The sequence below is a fragment of the Gossypium hirsutum genome, chromosome D06 (genome assembly GCF_007990345.1).
Source record: "Gossypium hirsutum isolate 1008001.06 chromosome D06, Gossypium_hirsutum_v2.1, whole genome shotgun sequence".
Taxonomy (NCBI): domain Eukaryota; kingdom Viridiplantae; phylum Streptophyta; class Magnoliopsida; order Malvales; family Malvaceae; genus Gossypium; species Gossypium hirsutum.
Genome location: NC_053442.1, coordinates 7,644,493 through 7,670,487, shown reverse-complemented (window position 1 = coordinate 7,670,487; position 25,995 = coordinate 7,644,493). Strand labels below are relative to the sequence as shown.

The 25,995-nt window shown below is 34.7% G+C and overlaps 1 protein-coding gene across 1 annotated transcript; it reads left to right on the top strand.

The window, feature by feature from the left end:
- The first annotated feature begins 8,651 nt into the window (after positions 1–8,651).
- On the top strand, positions 8,652–9,940 carry LOC121218371 (uncharacterized). Its single transcript, XM_041095541.1, has 2 exons — positions 8,652–8,954; positions 9,356–9,940. The coding sequence occupies exons 1-2, from the start codon at positions 8,652–8,654 to the stop codon at positions 9,938–9,940; spliced, it is 888 nt and encodes a 295-aa protein (XP_040951475.1).
- The last annotated feature ends 16,055 nt before the right edge of the window (positions 9,941–25,995 follow it).

The window sequence follows — 25,995 nt, the reverse complement described above, 5'->3', positions numbered from 1 at the left end:
TAAACTCTTTGTTTACACTGTAGTAATATTCTTTGTTTCTCTTATATTATAATTGAAAATTTTATGAAGAATATGTCAAATTTATGAAGAAATCCAAAAGTTCTCTACAGTGAAAATTTTACAGACTTGAAGCTCTCTCCAAACTCTCTAGAAATTTATGAAAAAATCTTGAAAAACACCATATCCGTTCTAAAGAGAGCCTACTTTTGATTTTGTTCAATCGAAGAGAAAAGGTCAAATCTTGTTTATGAATAAAGCCATATTTTAATCTTATTCAACTGAAGAAAGGAGGTGAAAATCTATTTCAAGAGCAAGCCACAATAACACTAAAAGCAAATCACATCGTGTCAAGATCAACTCTAGATAACCCTTGAATTGAAGCTTCACCAAAGATAAGAATCAAATGAATTTTATTTGTAGTCAAGAAACATCCTAAGACTGTAACTCTTTTCAATGTTGATAAATAAAATTGGTCTCATGTTAGTTCCAAAATTAATATTTGCAAGTAGAAACCAAGCAATGCCAAAAGCAGTGTTACGACTAGCGCCAACTGCCTTAGGCACAGTTGAAGAACAAGGAAAAAAACAAAGAACACTCAATATGTTTATGTAGTTTGGTTTCCCTACATTTGCAGGGCCCTTCCTAGAAAGATAATCTACTATCTTAGAAACTCATACAACAAGTTATTACAACTTCTAACACTCACCAGGTTAGACTTATCACTTTTGTTCTTAAGATCTAGACAACTCTCCTCTAACTTTTCCACCTGAAAACTTAGGATATTAACTAAGTAACACACATTATTTTTCACTCAATGCACTCAAAAGAAACATTTCTCAATGAACGAAAATAAGTGCTCTCAATTCAATCCATCACCTATACAATTCTCCTCAATTCATGAGGAATCTGCACTTGCTAACATACTATATCAATTATAATCAATCTTCCTTTGAAACAAGCAAGTTAATAAACATAAAAAATATCTTCAATCAGCTCAGGATAAGTCTTGAATCTCCGGGATTTACTTCCAAGTTTCACCCAATTCAATTGGATCACCAATCTCCAAGATATGTTGTCATGTGTAGTTTGGATATAAAAAATAGGTTGGTAATCGTCCAAAGTAACATCGAATCAAAGCCCAAGAATTTTTGTTGCCAAAACTTGTCAACTTAAACATGACAACTTTTCTAAGTAGGCGGTGCTACAACTAGTTGACATTGGTCTAAGCAGTGCTCAAAAATTGCTTAAACAATTTCAAAATTTTAAAATCAATTTTTCACTCGAAATTTGTGTTTATTCTAATCTTTTAGAAGGGGTAGCTTTTATATAATGATATAGATTTTTAATATATAATAATTAAAATTTTAAAATAATAATAGTAATAGTATTTATTTGAAAATGGAAAACAACTATTTTTTTATGATATATAAGGGAGGGACTGTTCAAATTTACACTTAAAATTGGTATCCAAATATTGAACAAAATTTTGTTATCAATTTGCCTATATCGCAAAAAAATAAAGGTATTTCTAACTTTATAATTAATATCTAAATAGCGTAGATTTAATATAAACAACAATTTTGTTTAAAAAAAATAACGTGGAGCAAGTGTAATGTCGATGCTGCTTCATTTTCGATTAAAGGGTGCATGAGTTTTGCGACCAAATTAAAACAAAACCCCTAGCCCAAACTCCCAATACCTAAACCATTCCCAAAACCCAATTACAGACTCAAACCCAACTACCATAAGCCCAAAATCTAAAAGCCCAAACCCATCTTCAGCAAAAAAACAAAAAAAAATTGAAAAACCTAACCCTAGGTCCGTCGCACCTAGGGTCTTCTTCCTCTGCTGCCGCCATATTTAGCATCCATCTATGCTTTGCCACCACCGGCCACCGACTCCACTGGCACCGACCTGTAAAGAAATGACAACAAATAAAAAAAACTTTGTAAAATGGCTATAAAAGCCATAGAAAATATGTAAATGAGGGGCTCTCTTTGGTAACTTTCTACGAAATTTTGAAGAAAAAGAAATAAAAACAGAAAAAAAGTGGTTACCGATTTCGATCTAAGGGTTTCTTTTTATTTTTACTTCTTTTTACTCTATTTATTTTTATTTTTATTTTAAACAATATATATACAAAATAACACAAAAAAAGGAGGAGTTTTTTTTACCTTTTTGACGGCGCCGGAGTACTAGGGGTGGTTGAGAGACGATTCGGCAAAAAAAGGGGAAACTTTTCAGTTTCCCACCACCGTGTGTGGCGGCACCGGCGCCAGTGACCGGCGGTCAGTGAGGTGGCCAACGGCCGGGCCCTTGGCCGAAGAAGAAGGGGAGAAGAGAGAGCATTTTTGGTTTTTTTTATAAAATGGGGGAAGAAAATGATTTTTTTTTTTGGAAAATTTTTGGCTTATATAGGCCCATGAAACGGCGGCGTTTTGACCCAACTCCAAAACGCCCAAAACGACGTCGTTTTGTCATGGATCGAATCGACCCGACCCGATCTAGGGGGATCCGCGTGTTTTTTATGCGGAGGGGTAAATTGCGTTTTTAGCCCCTTCGCTTTTTGATGTTTTCGCAATCAATTTTTTTTATATTTTTAAATTTACCCTTTAGTTTATTTAAGATTTCAATTTAGCCCTTTGTGAAACTACGTCGTTTTGAGTTAAAAGGAAAAATTACTCTTTCAATCCCTCCACGTTACGCGCATTTTCAGAATGGTCTTTCTCTTTTATTTTATTTGGATTTTGCCCCGAATCTTTGTCATTAGTTTCAAATTAGTCCCTTTTTGCTATGTTTTTGCTATTAAACTAATTAACTTTAATAATGTTATCATTATCTTTACTATTATTATATACATAAGTACATTTTCATAATATATATGTACATATATATTTTTTATAACTTATATATATACGTATTTATATATATTTCTTGTATTTTGTGATTTACATACATGTCCATATATATCTATATATATTTTCTATTTTTTATGAATATATATTTCTTATTTATTTTTATTTTTTGAAACTTTATAATTTGTATATACGTATACATATATTTTTTTTAAATATATTCATAAACATATATATATACATTATCATTATCTACTTATTTATATATATATTTAATATTTTCAAATTTTGTTATATATATACATAGATTTTTATTTTTATTTTTTTAGTTTTATTTTTACTTTTACTTTTTTTTATTCTCATTATTATTGTTATTGTCTTATTTGATGTTTATTTATCTATGTGTTCATTATTATTTTGAAAGGCATTGTAGTCCTATTTGTTTATTCACTTATCATTTCATGTATGCTACTGATTTGTCCTTTTTATTTTACTTTGTTGCTATTGTTCGTATTATCTGTGCTCACATTATTGTATTCATTAACATTTTGTTATGCATATTAATATCCTTTTAAAAAAATTCAAAGTAAGACAATGTTTTGCGTTTGGAGATTCGAGAAAACGTGCCCTAATGCGCTGGGTTTCGATTTTTCTCGTTCGACCAAATAGCCAAATATCATTTTAAAAAGTTCAAGGTGAGGCAATGTTTTGCGTTTGAAAATTCAAGAAAACGTGCCCTAATGCGCTGGGTTTCGATTTTTCTTGTTCGACCAAATAGCCAAATATCTTTTTAAAACTTTCAAAATAAGGTAATGTTTTGCGTTTGGAAATTCGAGAAAACGTGCCCTAATGTGCTGAGTTTCGATTTTTTTCGTTCGACCAAATAGCCAAATATCCTCTTAAATCTTAATCCATGTCATTCGAGTTTTTTAAGTATCGTATTTTAAATCTCTTTAAAGTTTTCAGTTTTCGACATTAAGATATTAACTAATCAACTAGGTACAAATTTTCGGGCGTTTCGAGGGTGCTAATCCTTCATCATACGTAACCGACTCCCGAACCTTTTTTTTTTTCTAAATTTCGTGGACCAAAATCGTTGTTTTAATAAAAACGAATTGTTTATTAAAAACAACCACTTTTCGAGGTGATCCAATCACACCTTATCAAAAAGGATTGGTGACGACTCCCGTTTTTTTGTTTTTGTTTTTTAAAATCCAAGTCTACCCTTTTATCAAAAAAATGGTGTCAACAGCTTGGCAACTCCACTGGGGACCCAAAATAAGAGAGCCAAGCCACGAGTTGGTTATTTTTTTATCTTTTTGTCAAAAATTGAAAACTTGATTTAAATATACGATCCTTTCGTTGCATTTCATTCGTCTTTATTATGATATACATCATTGTGGTTTATGATTGCTGTGTTAGTTTTAATAGTTTTAAGTTTTGGTATCTTTCTGCACATTGCATTGCATGACCGTTGGTCATACCCTCTTAAGTGGGAGTGAGAAACTAGTCCTTCGTGAGGTTTTCACCTCCGTGCAGGATGGTGGATCGCTTTCGGGATACATCTGTACCTATGTCTTCGTGAGATTTTTATCTTTGTGTAGCCATAGGGAAATGTATTCCCCTAAACTGAACTCGGTCTATATGAGCCTATAATGGGTAAGGATCGAGGAATCTGCTGGTTCAGGTACCTTTACTTTAGAACCAAACCACATATTGTGAACCTTAGGAACCCACCCTAGGTAGAACTACTTCAAACCCTTAGTAGATACCCTAATAGGTGCGTTATTATTTCTTGCTTGTATTGGATTTTATTTTGATACTAACTTGTTGTTTTGTTTTGACTGGATGGCATTTTGACTACATGGCATTTCATTATAAAAGGCGTTGATTCACATTCGGTTACTAGATAGGAAAGCCAATAATGGAAAGTGAATTTCTTGATAAAGTGGAAGATAATGCGGTTATCCGAATATGGTCAGAAAAACGTAACTTGAGAAAGGTGATAGTCTGACGATGGGGTACATATCAGAATTATGGGATTTCACTAGTATCAACGTAACTCAGAATAATCTTCTAGAGTTGAAAGAAATTTGGGCTCAATGGGATGATGAAGTCAAATAGTTGTTTTACTGTAATTATGGTGATTTGCTCTACTTGCTCGACATCAAGATGGATGAGCATTTATTTCGAGCTCTGGCCCAATATAGTGCCTACTGTGGAGGAGTATACAGCTTTACTTCATTGTCCGAGAATCCAAGTGGATAAAATTTATTCTAGAGCTGCCAATGTTCTGACTTTTACAAAGAAGTTGACAAAAATCATCGGAATAAGCAGTAATGGGTCACGGCGCGAATCAAACAAAAAGGAGAAAACAAATGTATCCCTTGGAAAAGTTTGCGAGATCAGATTTTGGCAAACCTTGATACAAAGAAAAATGTCGATGTTTTTGCTTTAAGTATCTATGGGCTAGTTATTTTCCCTAGAGCGTTAGGACATATAGACGAAGCAGTTACAGATTTTTTCAATCAACTTGATAGGAGGGTCACACCCGTCCCAGCAATTTTGGCTGAAACGTTCAGATCTTTAAGTGCGTGTTGAAGAACGGGTGAGGGAAGATTCATTGGTTGTGCACAGCTCTTGTTAGTTTGGTTCCACAGTCACTTCTAGAAGGTGGATAAGGTTTCTTATCAAGTATTCTCAGAAAAGTATTCTCCTTTGAAGGAATTAGCAGCGACACCGAGACGTGATGACATTACAGGGGAAATATGGATGACGATCCTTCAAAATCTCCAAGATGAAGATGTTGAATGGAGAGCTCCTTGGATGGTGCCCGCCGAGATTTTGTATCGATGTGGGGACTTCGACTGGGTCCTTCTGCTCGTGTTAAGACAATATAGATCAAGACAGTTCATACCAGAAACGCAAGGGCTGGCCGAGTGTGAGTTTTCTTATAAAGGTAATAACTACAGGGGAAATATTCGAGAGATGTCTAATGCTTAGAAACAAATTCACCAGATGAAAAGAATTACCGTAGGAGCAACAACTCCCAAATATCATGGGTGGCAGAGTAAAAGGATTAATGATAACATCCTTAGGCCATGGGTGGCAGAGTAAAAGGATTAATGATAACATCCTTAGGCCAAGAGAAGAACGAGTTCGATCTATAGAGGAGAATTTACGAGTAGTTCCATCAGAATTAGAGATCATCAAACAAGACTTCAAAAAAAGAAGTTCGGAGTTGGGAAAGAAGATAGAGCAGCAAGAAGAGGAAAAGATGCGTTTGGGACTAGATGTTGATATCCACAAGTTGGAAGCTGAAAAGTTAAGGAAATGGAAGAACAAGGCTGAAGAGGATTTAGATAGTCTAAAAATGGATTATAAGAAGCTGTGTTTGTCAATAAGAACTGCAGGCTTGGGTAAAACGTCGGAGCAATAGCGACAGGAGATCAAGAAAGAAAATATCAAAGCTGATCAGTGGGAAAAGAAAATTCAAAATGCCCGAGCTCGAGAGAGCACTTTGGAGAAAAGTTTGTTAGAATGCCGAAATGAAGAAGCAAGATTAAAAGCTTGGGTAGCGGAGTTAGAAAGGTCGCTCCACCTGTGCCATAGTCGTAACACTATGATCGAGCTAAGAGCAAGTTTGAGTAAGATTGAAGAATTGAAGGAAAAGATAGGAGAGCTTGAAGACGCACTGCAAAATTCTGAATTACGAGTAGAACTTCTTGAAAGATGTAATGAACAGTGCCAAGAGCAGCTCCATCATTTTCAAAGTTAAATTAGAGATAGAGATTACGATATGGGCGAAGCTGTGACTCAAGTGTGGGAAGTGGCTGATCATTTGCAAACCTTAGCGGTTCAGGCCAATATACTGAGTTTAAAATATGAATCGGAATCAAGTTGGGGTCGAGAGTTAGCTAGGCTCCTTAAGAGAGTTAAGGCTTTGAGCATAAAGGCAAAGCCGTATATGTAATCCACTTTATGTAAAGACACTTTTTTTCTAGTCGAGTTTTTCTAATGAAATTGAATTAGAATCAATGCCTCTTTTTGCATCCATTCATCTGCATTGCATTTTATCACATGCATTAAAGTTTCAAAAAAGAGCCCTAATTAATTAAAATTATGACAGTTACCCTGGAAACTAATAAAAATCTGCCAACTAGATATCACTATGGTACGCGTCGCAAACAAAACAAAAGCAATGGATCAGAGATTAGAAAGACTGGAACAATTGCAAAAGGAGATGCAAGATCAGATGTAAGAAAAACTAGCTAAAATGCAGCAAGACATGGAAGAAACCCAAAGAGATTTATTGAGTCATTTAAAGCAGTTACTGGCTAGAGGGCATGATAAGGGGAAGAGCCCTGTGGTCAATTCTGGGGATGATCACGAAGACCCTACCTATCCTCCAGGTTTCGCCCCAACTAATATCCAGGCGGAACCAGAGGTGTACCCACAGAGGGTACTTGTTACCATCAGATCCCACTACCAAGTCGGTGCCCTAACGTCGATGAACTTTCCAACAGGCTCGAGTTCTAATCTCGGGGATAATCTTACCAATCCCGTGGTTCCTGATCTCGACGACGTAGCAAAAATGGAGAAGGCAAGAGCAGACCTGCCAAAACAGCTAGATGACTGGTGTAGGTGGCTAGAGGAGAAGTTTAGAACCATGAAAAATGTCGATTGCCATCGAGGAATGGACGCTAAAGATTTGAGTTTGGTACCTGATTTGGTGCTCCCTCCAAATTCAAAATGCCGGAGTTCGAAAAGTATAACGGGACTAGTTGCCCTGAAGCTCATATCACTATGTTCTGTCGAAGGATGACGGGATACATCAACAATGATCAACTGTTGATTCACTACTTGCAAGACAGTTTGATCGGGTTAGCGGTAAGATGGTACAACCAATTGAGTCGGGCCAACATCTACTTATGCAAGGATTTGGCGCATGCTTTTATGAAGCAGTACAACCATGTAATGGATATAGCACCTAAATGAATCATATTGCAGAACATGGAAAAGAAGCCTAGTGAGAGCTTCAGACAGTATGACCAAAGATGGAGAGAAGTAGCAACGCAAGTCTAACCACCACTTTTGGAGAAAGAGATAATCATACTTTTCATTAATACTTTGAATTCTCCATTTATCAATAACATGTTGGGCAGCGCCACTAAAAGCTTTTCAAATATAGTGATGTCCGGAGAAATGACAGAAAACGCCATAAGATGCGACAAGATAGAAGCGGGAGAAAACGCCAAGAGGTTAGCCCCAAGGAAGAAAGAACACGAGATAAACAATGCAAGCGTGTTTAACAAGGGCTATTCTAAACCAATCATGGTGGGACAAGCAAGAGCAATAACCACTAACCATCAAGGTTCTTCAAGGCAGGAATCTAATCCAAGGCCAAATGAAGAAAGACCCCAATTCACACCCATCCCAATGACGTATATAGAGCTGTACCAGAACTTATATGACATACATGTGGTATCTCCCTCCTATCTAAAACCCATGCAACCTCCATATCCTAAATGGTACGACACAAATGCCCAGTGCGAGTATCATGCGGGAATTACGGGGCACTCAATTGAAAACTGTACTACGTTCAAGAAGTTGGTTGAAAGATTTATTAAGATGGGGATCGTAAAATTTGGCGACCCATCAGGACCAAACGTAGCAGGGAATCCGTTACCCAATCATGCTGATAAAGGGGTAAACGCGATAATCGAGAATGGAAGAAGGAGAGTCAAAGATAACGTAGCAGAGATAAAGACCTCGCTAAAATGGGTTTAGAAACGAATGATAGAAGGAGATCTCATCAAGCAAGATTCAATGGAAAGGCCTGAAGGAACAAGGAAGTTTTGTGAGTTTCATGTGGATGAAGGCCACGACATCCAAAAATGCACCGAGTTCAGAACCATGGTACAAAACTTAATGGATAAAAAAGAGTTGGAGTTTTATGAAGAGATGAAGGGACTAGAAGAGGGAGAAGTTTATGCCTCAGAGGAAGGATCTGCGGGGAAAACTCAAAGGGTTAATCACCCAGTGGTGATTATTTCAAGGCCAAGGAGCACAGAATCTGGAATACAAATAGCGCCAAGGGTCATAATCCAAAAACCTGTATCCTTTCCCTACAAGGATAGCAAAAAGGTTTATTTGAATTACGATTGCAACGTGACGATCCAAGGAGAAGAAAACATGGTGAATGCTTCAAAAGAGGATGTAGGCTTCTATACACGAAATGGAAAACGCTATGATCCGGCAAATGCAATAGTGGAATCTACAAAAGGAAAAGCCTTAGCAGTTGAGTGGGGAAAGCAAAAACGGACAGAATAGAATCACAGGTTAATCAGCCGATAACTGAAAATGAGGCTAGAGAATTTCTAAAATTCTTAAAGCATAGCGAGTATAGCGTGCTGGAACAACTACATAAGTAATCGGCTCGTATCTCGGTGCTTGAGTTGCTTCTAAGTTCAGAGACATATCGTAATGCATTGATAAAGGTACTAAATGAAACTTATGTCGTTAACGATATCTCGGTGAACAAGTTAGACCGCTTGGTTAACAATATAAGTGCCGATAATTTCATTTTCTTTAATAATGATGAACTACCGCCGGAGGGAAGAGGAGCCACCAAAGCCCTACATATCACTACTCGCTGCGGGGAATACACGTTGCCAGGGGTGCTAATTGATAATAGATCGGCCTTGAATGTCTTACCATTATCCACCTTAAACAGGTTGTCGGTGGATAGCTCTCACATGAAATCATGCCAGAATATATTGAGAGCATTCGATGGTACCGAAAGGAGGGTGATGGGGAGAATAGAAATACCACTCTTGATTGGTCTGAATATATACGAGGTGGATTTCCTAGTGATGGATATCAAGCCTTTGTATAATTACTTGTTGGGAAGACCTCGGATTCATTCAGCGAGAGCGGTATCTTCATTATTGCACCAGAATTTGAAATTGGTAACAGAAGGCCTATTAGTTACGATAAACGCTGAAGAAGATATCATTGCATCAGTAACCAGTGACACACCATATTTGGGAACGGTTGATGAGGCAATCGAATGTTCCTTTTGATCCTTAGAATTCATGAATGCGACCTTTGTTGTCGAGGGGAATAAGATTCCGATGCCCAACATATCTAGAGCCATAAGGATGAGACTACAAATAACGGTTGGGAAGGGAGCAGTGCTTGGAAGAGGACTTAGAAGATGCCTTCAAGGAAGGATAGAAGCACCAATGCTGAAAGATAAATGAGACCGCTTTGGTTTAAGATTTAAGCCAAATGCGAAGCAAAGAAGGAAAGAGTTAGAGAATAGACAAGAGAGGAGGAAGGCGCGTTTGAGTGGAGAAGAAGTTTATTGGGAACCTATAACTTTCCCCCACATATCAAGGACCTACGTATCAGGGGGAACCATGTATTCTGGATTGAGGACACCAAGAAAGGAGACTGCGGAGGAAATGTTAGGAAATTTGAACATTAATACCATATTCAAAGAAGAATTCGAAGAAGTATATCAGGCATCCGTCCCTATGAACCCGAGAGCATTCTAAATAATTGGACTACAGAAGAAATACTTGAAGTTTTTAGAGCTTTTCCAGAGTAATATTCAAAACATACTAATTGTTTGAAGCCTAGAGACAGTGAAAACTTTTTGTGAAATGGGCATATGTTTGAACATTGTGACTTCAATTAAATATATCTTCGTAATTTTTTTGAGCATATATTCTTTTAAGATTCTTTCATTCTTTCGTACAAATTTTCATTTTGGATTCTTTTATTCCAAATTATTATTTCATTAATTCATGACCATATTATAAATAAGTATTCTTAAATTCATACATTCCTTGTATATTATTTGGTACCTATAACAGACCCTTAGATATCAATGACATGAGTGACTCTACTATGGACTTGAAAAATCCTTTTGAACGGGATATGTGTTAAGAGGAATCTCATGATTTTGAAGATAACATAGATTGCAACCTATCTCCGGACTTGTTGAGGATGGTACAGCAAGAGGAGAAACAAATCCTACCTCATAAGGAGACGGTGGAGACGGTAATCCTAGAAGAGGGAAAGGTAGTGAAGATCGGAACATGCATAGCTGAAGAAGCAAAACAAGACTTTATTGATTTGCTTCGAGAGTTCAAAGACATTTTCGCGTGGTCATACCAGGATATGCTTGGCTTAAATACCGATATTGTAGTTCACCGTCTTCCTATAAAGGAGGATTGCAAGCTAGTTCAGCAAAAACTCCAAATGATGAGGCCTGATGCTATATTAAAAATAAAGGAAGAGGTTCAAAAGCAATTCGATATTGGGTTCCTGTAAGTGGTAAAATACTCCGAATGGGTAGCCAACATTGTACCCGTCCCTAAGAAAGATGGAAAAGTACGAATGTGTGTAGATTACAAAGATTTGAATAAAGCTAGCCCGAAAGATTATTTTCTTTTACATCACGTCGACACCCTGGTAGATAACACGGCAGGGCACTCACTGTTTTCTTTCATGGATGGTTTCTCAAGATATAACCAAATTAAGATGCATCCTGAAGATATGAAGAAAACTACATTGGTAACCCTATGGAGGATATTCTGTTATAAAGAAATGCTATTTGGGTTGAAAAATGCGGGAGCCACATACCAGAGAGCTATGGTGACCCTTTTCCACGATATGATGCACGAGGAGATTGAAGTATATGTTGATGACATGATCGCAAAATCCCAAATGGAAAGAGAACATGTGCAAGTCTTAAGAAAGTTGTTCTTAAGATTAAGAAAGTTCCAACTCAAGCTTAATCCAGCCAAATGTATCTTTAGAGATAGGTCGAGAAAACTTTTGGGGTTTGTAGTCAGTGAAAAAGGGATTGAAATCGACCTAGACAAAGTCAGGGCAATTCGAGATTTGCCTCCACCACGTACTCAGAAAGAAGTTCGAGGCTTATTACACAGACTAAATTACATTGCTCGTTTCATTTCGCAACTGACCGAGAAATATGACCCCATATTCCGTCTTCTGAAGAAACACAATCCAGATGTGTGGAATGAAGAATGCCAGGAGGCTTTTGACAAGATAAAATAGTACTTACCCAATACTCCAGTGTTGTCGCCGCCAGGCCAGATAAACCATTGATCCTGTATTTAACAGTGTTCGACAACTCCATGGGATGTGTGCTAGGTCAACATGATGAGACGGGGAAGAAGGAGAAGGCGATCTATTATCTTAGTAAGAAATTTACTAACTGTGAAATGAGGTATTCGCCTATTGAAAAATTATGTTGTGCCCTGATCTGGACGACACAAAGGTTGAGGCAATACATGCTCTATCATACGACTTGGCTAATTTCAAAGTTAGACCCTCTAAAGTATATGATGGAGTCAACAGCGTTGAACGGGTGGATGGCTAGGTAGCAAATTCTACTCTCCGAATTTGATATAGTCTACGTAAATCAAAATGCTATCAAAGGGAGCACGATAGCAAAATTTTTGGCCAGCAGAGCTTTAGAAGACAACGAAACTCTGAATTTTGATTTCCTGAATGAAAACTTGATGTATGTGTCAACCGCTGAAGAGGATTCCCACGAAAATCATCTTTGAAAGTTAAACTTTGACGGAGCTTCGAATGCTGTAGGCAATGGAATTGGGGAAGTCCTGGTGTCCCCTAATGGAGATCATTATCCTTTTACCAGTAAATTGGATTTTATTGCACCAATAACATGGCTGAATATGAAGCTTGCATCATGGGCATCCGGGCAGCCATAGAGCAAAAAATTAAGATACTAAAGGTATACGAAGACTCTGCATTAGTAATATACTAGCTCAAAGGGGAATGGGAAATGAGAGACCCAAAGTTAGCCCGCTATCGGAAATTAGTCCTGGAATTAATTGAAGAGTTTGACAGTGTCACTTTTTGTTATCTCCAACGAGACGAAAATCAGATGGCTGATGCTTTGGCCACTCTAGCCTCTATGATCAAAGTGAACAAACCAGAAGATATGAAGCCTATTCAGATCAGCATTCTGAGACCCCAGCTCCTTGTTACAGTGTTGAAGAAGAGGAAAATGATGACCATCCATGGCACCAAGACATACTACGATATGTAAAGAATCGTGAATACCCTGATCATGCGACAGAAAATGATAAAAGAACATTGAGGAGCCTGGCTATTGATTATGTCCTGGATGGGGAGATTTTGTACAAGAGGGGAAAGGATCAAGTATTGTTGAGATGTGTAGATGCTATGGAGGCTAAGAAAATTTTGGAAGAAGTCCATGAAGGTATTTGTGGAACGCATGCCAATGGCTTCACAATGGCCAAACAGATTATGAGAATCGGGTATTATTGGTCCACCATAGAAGGGGATTACATTAATTATGCCAAAAAGTGCCATAAATGTCGAATTTATGGTGACAAAATGCATGCACAACTTTCACCCCTTCACGTTATGACCTCTTCATGGCCTTTCTCCATATGGGGAATGGATGTCATTAGGCCAATATCTCTAGAGGCTTCTAATGGGTATCGTTTTATCTTTGTGGTTATTGATTATTTCACTAAATGGGTTGAGGCTGCTTCATATGCTAATGTCACGAAATCAGCAGTTAGCAAGTTTCTGAAAAATGAGATTATATGGCGATACGGGATGCCTGAAAGGATCATATCTAACAATATGTTGAACTTGAACAACAACTTAAAAGCGAAAGTTTGTAGTCAGTTCAAGATCAGACACCATAATTCATCACCGTACCATCCAAAAATGAATGGTGCTGTGGAAGCAACTAACAAAAATATCAAGAAAATTGTAGGGAAAATGATTGAAACCTACAAGGACTGGCACGAGAAATTACCTTTCGCTCTCCTAGCATATCGAACATCCGTTAGGACTTCTATTGGAGCAACACCGTTTTGTTTAGTCTATGGGATGGAGGCAGTGTTACCCATTGAAGTTGAGATCCCTTCTCTTCGGGTGTTGGTTGAGCTAAGGTTAGAAAAGGCCGAATGGATTCAATCTCGATATGACCAGCTAAACTTGATAGAAGAAAAGAGGCTAAAAGCTATTTTGGCACGGTTAGATGTATCGAAAACGAATGATGTGAACCTATAACAAGAAATTTCATCCCAGAGAATTTCACAAGGGGGACCTGGTGTTGAAAAAGATTCTTCCTCTACAAAAATATTTTAGAGGGAAATAGATGCCAAATTGGGAAGGACCTTATGTCGTAAAGAAGGCCTTTATTGGAGGAGCTCTGATCTTGAGCGAGACGGATGGCAAAAACTTGCCAAATCCTGTAAACTCAGATTCATTCAAGCAATACTTCACTTGAAGAAAGAGGACCAAATTGAAAACCCGCAAAGCGAGTTTTAAGTCCAAAAAAAAGGGGGCCAAGGTGAAAACCCGTAAAGGTCACTTTGAGACTAAAGGAGATTTGAGTTGAAAACCTGAAAACGGCGGCTCAAATTTTGATCAGATCTGGGGCATGTGGTGATCTCGCTATACCTGAATCAACAAGAAAGGGTAGGCGACATCTTGGGGCATCGACAAAGTACTGTAGATTTCCTAAACACATATCAAATTCAGAATGGTCTTCAGAAAGTTTGTGCAGTGAAGCTCATGCTGCGATATCTGGGGCACCTGTTGTCATCTTATTTATTTTATTTTGAACCTTAGAAAATTTTGCTATCTTGATTAATTTGTTCGTTTCAAGCTTTGCTCTTAATAAAATTGCATCTTGTCCATTGTGATAATTTTTTTCATCTTATTCAGTTCGTATTTCAGCAAAATTTGGTATCTTGATTAATTTATTCATTTCGAAATTTGTTCTCAATAACATTTTGTTTTGTCCATTGTGATAATCTTTTTCAAACATTCTTCATTTAAATAATGATTAATGTACTGAATATTCAAGCGAAAGGAGTTTTGCATATTACTCTAGAATTCTAAATAATATTGGAGCCTGAAACAGGACTGTTATTTAGAACACACCAAGTTTAAAAGTTGAAATGTCTAAGAAATAAAAGTCTAAATTAAGACTATCCTTTCAGATTTTGTTGTCCAAATATGGATTTAAAAAATGACAAAATGTCGTGTTGGTGATAAAGCTTCAATGAATAAACAAGCAGTGATTACCGAGTGATAAGAAGAGGTTTTCTTGGAGAACTGAATTTTACAATTGTGCATAAACATTTGGTGTGACATCTTGGGAATGGTGTAGGAGACCAAGGAGATTCAGATCCTGTGTCCCTGAATCGTAGTGGGAGAGCATTAGGAAAGAGCCAGATTTTATACTTAGTGGGAGAAAGATGGTTCAAATCTTATGTCCCAAAATTACAGTGGATTGGACCTTGAAGATTACAGTAGGGGAAATCTGGTTAAGTGATATGTGAGCATTACCAACCGGACAAGATAACATTCTAACGTGTTGGCAGTAAAACCTTATTGAACAATGGGCAATAACAAATCAAACATTGAGGGATCATTTTTCATGACAATTTGCATTCATGCACGCACATTTAATTAGGATATTTTGATTCATTCTTCATCATAACATCTTAATTATTAGGCATAATTAGGTTCATTATACAGGTCATGTTCTCCAGAGAATAGATCGGGGAAGCCACTAGTCCTATCTCCCTAAGCAGTAGTGAAGTAGGTTGAAGATTGCAAATTCTGTCTCCCTAAGTAGTAGTGGAGCAGATCGAAGATGGTGAATCTTATCTTCCCAAGATAGTGGAGAAGCATATTTAAGCCATTAGTCTTATCTCCCTAAGCGGTAGTGAAGTAGGTTGAAGATTGCAGATTCTATCTCCCTAAGCAGTAGTGGAGCAGATCGAAGATGGTGAATCTTATCTTCCCAAGATAGTGCAGAAGCATATTTAAGCCATTGATTCTATCTCCCTAAGTAGTAATGGAGCAGATCGAAGATGGTGAATCTTATCTTCCCAAGATAGTGGAAAAATATATTTAAGCCATTAGTCCTGTCTCCCTAAGCAGTACTGGAGGGGATCAAAGACGGTGAATCTTATCTTCCCAAGGTAGTAGTGAAGTAAATTTAAACCACAAATCTCGTCCCTGAAGTTGCAGCAGAGTGGATTGAAGTTACAAGTCAGATCTCTCTGAAGTGCAGGGGAGTGGTTGAAACCACAAGACGCAATAGACTGGAATAAAGCTACTTGAATAAGAGAAGCACTAGAACAAGTCAAGAATCGTCGGGACCGGGCAAAATTGGTCTTTCTTGGTCTTTGCTCAGTACTCATTACACGACAATGAGCAAAGGGGGCAGCTGTACAGCCCAAATTTTACCCGGGCCCGAACCAAATTAAAACAAAACCCCTAGCCTAAACTCCCAATACCCAAACCATTCCTAAAACCCAATTACAGACCCAAACCCAACTACCATAAGCCCAAAATCTAAAAGCCCAAACCCATCTTCAGCAAAAAAACAAAAAAAGAGAAAAACCTAACCCTAGGTACAGCGCACCTAGGGTCTTCTTCCTCTGCTGCCGCCACATTTAACAGCCACCTACCCTCTGCCACCACCAGCCACCGACTCCACTGGCACCGACCTGCAAAGAAATGACAACAAATAAAAAAAAAACTTTATAAATTGGCTATAAAAGCCATAGAAAATATGTAAACGAGGGGGCTCTCTTTAGTAACTCTCTACGAAATTTTGAAGAAAAAGAAATAAAAACAGAAAAAAGGTGGTTACCAATTTCGATCTAAGGGTTTCTTTTTATTTTTACTTCTTTTTACTCTATTTATTTTTCTTTTTATTTTAATATATATATATACAAAATAACACAAAAAAGAAAAGGAGGAGTTTTTTACCTTTTTGAAAACGCCGGAACACTCGGGCTGGTTGAGAGACGATTCGGCGAAAAAAAGGGAAACTTTTTAGTCATACGACGGCGCCGGCGCTAGTGACCGACAGTCAGTGAGGTGGCCAACGGCCGGACCCTTGGCCGGAGAAGAAGGAGAGAAGAGAGAGCATTTTTGGATTTTTGTTTTTTTTAAATGGGGAAGAAAATGAATTTTTTTTTTTGGAAAATTTTTGGCTTATATAGGCCCATGAAACGGCGCCATTTTGGCCCAGCTCCAAAACGCCCAAAACGACGTCGTTTTGTCATGGATCGGACCGACCCGACTCGATCCAGGGGGATCCACGTGTTTTTTATGCGGAGGGGTAAATTGCGCTTTTAACCCCTCTGCTTTTTGATGTTTTCACAATCAGTTTTTTTTATATTTTTAAATTTACCCTTTAGTTTATTTCAGATTTCAATTTAGCCCTTTGTGAAACTACGTCATTTTGAGGGAAAAGGAAAAATTTCTCTTTCAATCCCTCCACGTTACACGTGTTTTCAGAATGGTCTTTCTCTTTTATTTTATTTGGATTTTGCCCCGAATCTTTGTCATTAGTTTCAAATTAGTCCCTTTTCGCTATGTTTTTGCTATTAAACTAATTAACTTTAATAATGTTATCATTATCTTTACTATTATTATATACATAAGTACATTTTCATAATATATATGTACATTTATATTTTTTATAACTTATCTATATACATACGTATTTATACATATTTCTTGTATTTTGTGATTTACATACATGTCCATATATATCTATATATATTTTCTATTTTTTATGAATATATATTTCTTATTTATTTTTATTTTTTGAAACTTTATAATTTGTATATACGTATACATATATATTTTTTAAATATATTCATAAACATATATATATACATTATCATTATCTACTTATTTATATATATATATATTTACTATTTTCAAATTTTGTTATATATATACATAGATTTTTATTTTTTTATTTTTACTTTTATTTTTATTTATTCTCATTATTATTGTTATTGTCTTATTTGATGATTATTTATCTGTGTGTTCATTATTATTTTGAAAGGCATTGTAGTCCTATTTGTTTATTCACTTATCATTTCATGTATGATACTGATTTTTGTCCTTTTTATTTTACTTTGTTGCTATTGTTCGTATTATCTGTGCTCACATTATTGTATTCATTAACATTTTGTTATGCATATTAATATCCTTTTAAAAAAAATTCAAAGTAAGACAATGTTTTGCGTTTAGAGATTCGAGAAAACGTGCCCTAATGCGCTGGGTTTCGATTTTTCTCGTTCGACCAAATAGCCAAATATAATTTTAAAATTTTCAAAGTAAGGCAATGTTTTGCGTTTGGGAATTTGAGAAAACCTGCCCTAATGCGCTGGGTTTCGATTTTTCTCATTCGACCAAATAGCCAAATATCCTTTTAGAAATTTCAAAATAAGGCAATGTTTTGCGTTCGAAAATTCGAGAAAACGTGCCCTAATGTGCTGGGTTTCGATTTCTCCTTGGACCAAATAGCCAAATATCCTCTTAAATCTTAATCCATATCATTCGAGTTTTTTAAGGATCGTATTTTAAATCTCTTTAAAGTTTTCAGTTTTCGACATTAAGATATTAACTAATCAACTAGGTACCAATTTTTGGGCATTTCGAGGGTGCTAATCCTTCCTCGTACGTAACCGACTCCCGAACCTTTTTTTTTTGAATTTCGTGGACCAAAATCGTTGTTTTAATAAAATCGAATCGTTTATTAAAAACAACCACTTTTCGAGGTGATCCAATCACACCTTATCAAAAAGGATTGGTGGCGACTCCCGTTTTTTTGTTTTTATTTTTTAAAATCCAAGTCGACCCGTTTTATCAAAAAAATGGTGTCAATAGGGACCATAATGGTAGATTTGTGAAAGGTTTCTCAGGCCATGCATTTAGTGTGTGGTATCTTTACCTTGCTGAAATTTAGGTTATTCAAGAAGCTTTACTTTGGTTTCATAGGTAGAGTTTGGAGTCATTGATCGTTGAATCAAATTGTTTTCTTGTAGTCGATGTTTTGACAAGAAAGAGTGTTGATTTCTCTAAATTTACGTAACTTATTCAAGATGTAGTTATCTTTGATCACTCTTTGTTAATTTATCATTTTTTTAAATGAAGAGGGATGTAAATAAAGTGATTCATCATTTAGCTCGGATGACTTTATCTTATTCATCTTATTATAAGTTTGAGTTTCAGTTGAATATTTTCTTATCTGTTTTCAGTGTTAATACTTCCCCTTAGTCTCTCGAAGCTGAAATACATAGAACCGAATGCATGGAATAAACCCATTGACTTAGGGTGAGTTTGGATCGGCGGTGTATTTACCTATGGTTAGTGTAAAAACAGCGGTAGCGGTGAGATTAGATACTGTAGCGATACTGTAGTGTGAGACAAAAAGTAAGTTAAATGCACCGCACCCAATCGCCTATCCAAACCCACCCTTAGATTTAGCTTTGTCTCCCCTCTTTTGTTTTGTTTGCTCTTTTGTATAAAGTTTCAGCATTTTCCTTTATAAAAGAGAAAGAGCATCGATTTTTTGGTACAAGGAATAGCCAAATTGGAAGGTAAATGACTCTTCAAAAATCGAAACGTCTTGAATTAATAAAAGAAAAACGAAAATTATTGCATTTTTATTTCTGGAATTATTAATATTAATATTATTATTAAAAGTTTTTTAAAAAAAAAGAATGAGTCAACTAATTTTATTTTAATTTTCATCTTCTTTTTGAAATAGTATTTTATTTTTTTAGCACTGTTGGGTTATTTATAAGTAGTATACTTTTTACTCACGCTTTGTGTTGGGTTAATTATTTATTTCTTGATTAAATTATAGTGTAAAAATTTAAAGATTACAATCTATTCAAAGTTTTTGTACTCTTTGTATATTTAAAATTTAATCTTCATATTTTTATTTTTAAGAATTTAGTCTCTCTACTTATTGGATTTAAAATTTTAGGTCCATTTGTTAGCAATGTGTGTGCCATTTTGAAAAAAAAAAACTTGATATCCACATAACAAAAAAAAATAACATTGTAATGGACCTAAATATAATAAAGATTTTAACGGTGCTAAAGATTTTTAAAAATTCACATCATTATTTTAATTAGAATAAAATATTTGGGCTAGCTAATGACATTATAAAAGTTGAAGTATCAAATTATGTCAAAATTAAAGTATATATATTAAATCTCAAATTTGAATGAAATATGAAGATTAAAATAAAATTTAACCATTCTTATAATCTAAAAAGTGGAGGGATTAGAATTGAAATTTACCCATAATATTTTTATGTAAAAAAGAAAAGAAAAGGAAAAGGTGTCTATTGTGGAAGGTTTCAATAGCTTCTTTTTATATAGATTGAAAGTGTGGTTGAAGAAAGATCCTAATGTTGAAATGGTCTTCATTTTTTATTTTAATTATTTGTTTATGGTTGCAAGAAGAGATATTTTATTGGTGGCTGCCTCAAGATTTAAATGCAATATTTCTCAACACCATTGAAATGGATTAGCCTTTTATTTTAGTATATATTATAATTTTTCTGAAATTAAAAATTATTTTAAAAATATGGATTTTTGAATATTTTAAGAAAAATATGTTTAATAAATACTTTTATATTTACATAGCAATAATTTTATTACATAATTATGAAAATAATTATTGCCATACTTATCAACAATAATAATATTTTCTTTTGAATTATTATCAACAACAATAATAAAGTATCCAAAAAAAAAAATTCATGAATTGAACTTTTAAAAGAGAACTTTTAATTTCAAAGTAGTCTGTGGGTAAAATTATGAAAGAGGCTTTTTCCCTCTTTACTAAAAAACAGACAAATTAGTCCCTATACATTAGATCAAAGAGCAAATTAATTATTCTACAAAAAGTTCCTATACATCATTATGAGGTACATATGACACGCTATGTGTCACTGTTTGATTATTTTATTAACGTCAGTTTTTAATATTACAAATGGATGAAATTTTTAACAAAAAGACCAATTTACTTTTTACTGAAAAATAAATAAGATGGTAAGGAATGGGCCAAAAACAACGAATGAGGCCACAATACCCAAGTAGCTAGCTAAAAGCTGGACTCATTTGTCTTAACATCTTTCAACGCTCTCCAAAGGCCAACCACCTTTTCAACACTCCAAATATCAAAAATAAGAATGCAATTTAGTATAATTTTCATCAAACGTACTTTTCAAAGCATTCAAAATAAATATTCTTTTTATCAAACCTCAAGAGTTAAATAAAATAAAACTTGAGCTCTGGAGCAAAGTTGAATGGGACCTCAGCTTATAAGGTCAAATTATAAGGTCAAAGTTGAATGGAGCAAAGTATTCCGTATTAACTAATTTTGTTTGAAGGTGCTGATTAAATTTCATTATCGACGGATTCGGTTGATTTAAAATTTTATATTTTTTTTTATTCGGGTCAAAAAAATGAATTTAAAGTTCTGTCCAAGTTCAGTCTAGATTAAAAATATTAAATTTGAGCTTGATCCGGTCCATCCGTATTAAAATTTTTTAGATCATTTTTTATATAAAAACAAATTTTAAAAAATAATACATCAACTACACTAGAAACATTAAAATAAATGTTTCCCAATAAATTGAAAATACATTTAAAACAGTCTTTATACTTAAATAACACTAAAATAGTTGCAACTTAGTAAACAAATTGTCACACCCCAAAAATCGTGTTAGAAGAATTGGGTTTGTGAAAACCAAAAGTGGTCACGCCCCGATTTATAAAATTATCTTTGAGCATTTATAAATCGAGAGTTTGAAACGAATACCAAAATTAAGGTAATTAATAATTAATTAAAGTATTAAAATAATATAATCAGATATTACTATATTAATTAATTTAAAACAAAACTTGATTACGAGATTTAATTTGAAAATACTGTTTTAATTGAGTTAGGATCTAATTGGAAAAGGAGTAAAATAAATTAAAATATTAATAATGAAACTTGACTATGAGTGTTAATTATTGTATATAAACTAAAATAGGAATGTGTTAAAAACTATAAAGTTAAATAAGAAAAAAAATTGAGTAAATGTGTAAACTAATAAAATATATTTAAGTTGAGCTCGAAATAAATATATACAATTGAGTGACTAAATAAAGTAAGAAATAAGATATAGATTGAGTGGTTAGGTATCGGTGCCTCCTTAAAAGCTAAGATTCAAGTCACTCTTTTTTCATTTCTTTTCCTTTTAATTTTCAGCAACCTAATATAAAAATCACACTAAAATAAATATTATTTGGGATAGAACTTAACAAGAATGGGTAATAGCCTAATAGTTAACATGTCACTCTTCCCCTTGTTTACTCAAGTTTGATCCCCTTTCTTTCTTTTTTATTTCATAATTTCACCAAAAACACCCCAAAAACATATCAATATGATTAAGCATAAAGAATAAACAAGTAATGGGCAATAGCCCAATGGTTAAGGCATTAGCTCTCTTAAGTGAATAAGGATTGAGCATTTTTTCCCTTTAATTTTAATTTCAAATTTTGGCAAAATATTAGAAAAATTACAAATGCAGCTATTAGGGTTCACAAGCCCTAAGAATTGACCCAATTATTTCCTAACTAGAATTCTACCATCTTTTTATCTTTTTTTCTAATTAGAATTTCAATTTGCTCCTTTCCAAACCCAAATGGAATTCGTCCTCCATCTTTCTATTTATCTCTTTTTATTTTTTTCTCTTTTCTTTACACCATATTTTCATCCTAATTGTTGATAATTATTTTGTTTTCTCAAATCAAATAATCCTCCATACAATCGTTCTCTCTATCGATTTCATAATTTTCATCAAATAGCATCCTTAATCTTTGCCAAGAAACGGTAAGTACATCCCGTTTCAAAGAATAGATCTCGAATTTACGTAATACTCTTATTTGAAGCTAATTCTTCATTTAATCTAATCAATTTTTTACGAGTTTTACCAAATCTTTCAAAAAATCTTGATAAATCTTAGAAAACAAGCGTTAACTCGTGTGAAATTGTCTTTCGAAGAACCAATTTTAGGTACATTGAACCATATTTAAGCGTGAGGAATGTCGTTCGAGATACCAATGACTGGTGTGTATTTTTTTACAAGCAAATCAGGGTAAATCGTGCCTATGATTAAAGGTCACACAGTCTATCACACGGTCATATGGATCACACGACCCTCACACGGTCATGTTCCCCCTAAAACCCTAGGAGTTTTATTCTCACACGACCTAAGACCTTCCACACGGCTGTGTCTCCCCTGTACCCTAATATTGCAATTATCACATGGCATTAGTTTGTTACACGGCCTGACCACACGATCGTATAACCCCTTTATACGGTTTACAGTATCCCATACGATCGTGTGTCCCCTATTTATTAGATTTTACAATTTTGACCCAAAATTTTATATTTTATTTAGTCTAGTCCCTAAATGATCCCTAAACTATTTTAGTATTTTATTTTATTTAATTAAGTCCCTAAGAATATGAATAATGTTAGAACCCATGACCTAATTGGCTGAATTAATGTTATATATATAATTGCATGAATTGAAAATGATATATATGTGTATTGTATATGTATTTGTTATCGTACGTACATCTTACCTTATGTTACCGTTAAACCTAACACATGATAAGCATGCCTTTTGCTACTGAATCAATCTATTATAGGCATAATATTTGTCACTGAATCGAACCGTTATAAGCATAATGATTGCTATTGTAATGTTCTATTAAAAGCATATTAAATGCTATTGTATTAATCTGTTTTGAGCATGCCATATTGTATTGCATGGGGTGGGACATTATGAACGAAGGAAGTTGAACAATTTATCTGCACCGTTGAGTGGTTTATCCACACCGTTTGAGTAGATTTTATCTGTACTGTTTGAGTGGTTTATCTACACTATAATAGAAAATTTTATTTGCAACAATGAGTGGTTTAACCACATCGTACTAGTAGTTTTAATCTGCAAACATGTGTATTCACAACCTACTGACAACTTCTTTGTAAAAACTTTTTATCAAAAAGGTCAATGGTTCATCCACCCTTTTTATTACTAGTGGTTTATCCACAATGAGTGGTTCGTCCACAACGATGAGTGGTTTATCCACAATGTGGTGTAAAGGTAAAGGAGTTCTGGGGAACTCCTACTATGGTGTGTAGCTGTGGGGTAGGAAACTTTTCTAATAATTGAAATTGCATTGCATTCATAAGCATATGAATAGTGGTTGTAACACCCCAAACTTGGCCTAGACGTTATGGCCAGATCTAGAGAAATTAATATGATTCATTTTGAAAATTCAAAAATCATTTGAAACTTATAAAAATAGCGCTAGCTTTTGATAATTTAAAATTCCAATTTTATTTGAGAAAATGCTTCTCTTAACCGGTTCATTAAGTTTTTTCAGTTATACATTTATAAAACACTTAATTTTGCTACGGAATTTCTTAGGTAAACACAGTTTTGGAAAATGCGGTTTGTTATTGAAAATCCACATTTTGCAGATAAAGTTAATATAATTTAAAAAAACATTTAAAACAGTTTAAAACAGAAAATAAACTCCAAAATTTAAAATAGTCCCTGCAAGTCCAAATAAACAGTCTACATGAAAATAAATCAATACTTAGCAATACTAAAGAAAATGCAATCTAATAACCAAGCTCTCGCCACGTCGACTTGCCCTAAGGTTGCTGATTAACTAAAAGAATACATACAAAAGCGTGAGCTTACGAGCTCAGTGTGCATAATAATTCAAACGGTAAACCAAATATGTAAATACCACAAGATATACATATCAGACCATTCTCAGTTACATATTTTAGATATTGTTCAAAAACAGATTAGACGTAGTATTACTTTCAAAAGCATATTGTAACACCCCTAACTCGTATTCGTCGCCAGAACAGGGCTTAAGAGCATTACTGATGTTTATAGATCAAACTCAAATATTTCATATTACTTCACATTCATATCAGAAATTAATAATAATTTAATCATATTGACCCTTATATGATCCCTCGAGGCCCAAATTCACATATATTCATGTAAATATTACCTAATGGAACACGGCTTAAGATAACATATTACCTAATGGGCCTTATATTACCTAATGGACATATCAGAAATTAATAATAATTTAATCAATCTTACCTAATGGACCAAATTCACATATATGCATATTTTATCAAATATGCTATCCCAATCCATTCATCCATATACTTACCATCACTTAACCATTTCAAACTCACACATTAGGCATATTAAGACTATTTACATTCATATCAAAACATGTCCATCACAAGCCATTCCAATGGCTAGTTACAACTAAAACATTTATATGCCAACAATGGCTAAGTTAACCTATACATGCCATTATAACCAAGAGATTTGTTTCATATTTGTACCGAAATGGGCCGGTGGATAGTGTGAGTGATCTCCGCTAAGCTTCCGACCCAACGAGCCTCCGAGTACTATAAAATAGAGGAAATATAACAGAGTAAGCATATAATGCTTAGTAAGTTCGTATAACAGATTAACTTACCATACATTTACGCTTAAGGTAGGCATATAAAAATTACATCCAAAACAATTTGGCAATTAGCCTGACACACATAACCTCAACAAACAAGTTAGTCATGTATTTCATACGAATAAAAAAAATAAGGATAAGCTCATCAATCATGTCTCCATATGTTTTCAAGTATACAGATAATGATTTATCTTGATTTCTTATGTTCTCGTGTCGAAATTTCACCCGTTGAATCATGTGAAATCTCGATGGATACATGGGTAGTATATACAAAGTGTACACTACTGTAAATCCGTCAATTCATATTCGAGAGTGCTTTTACGAGTACATAAACAGAAAGCTCTTTCTCTCAAGCTATATAACGTGAAGTTCAAGCAAGCAATAACAGGAAGCTTGAGAGGGCTTATAACAGGATGCTGTTTCGAGCTATGGTGTGTTCCCAACATATGTAGGATCACAACCAATTGGGAACCCTGTATCCAATCAAATTTCATTCATTCAAACGAGACTTAATATTTGTCGGGTATTTCCGGATATGTGATCAAATCTCATATAAATGACCAATTACACAATTCACATACATATCATTCAATTCAAGAATATAATTACACAATCAAGTTACACGAACTTGCCTCGACAATTGTTCGTGTATGTAGGCTACTAATCCAATACTTTTTTTACCT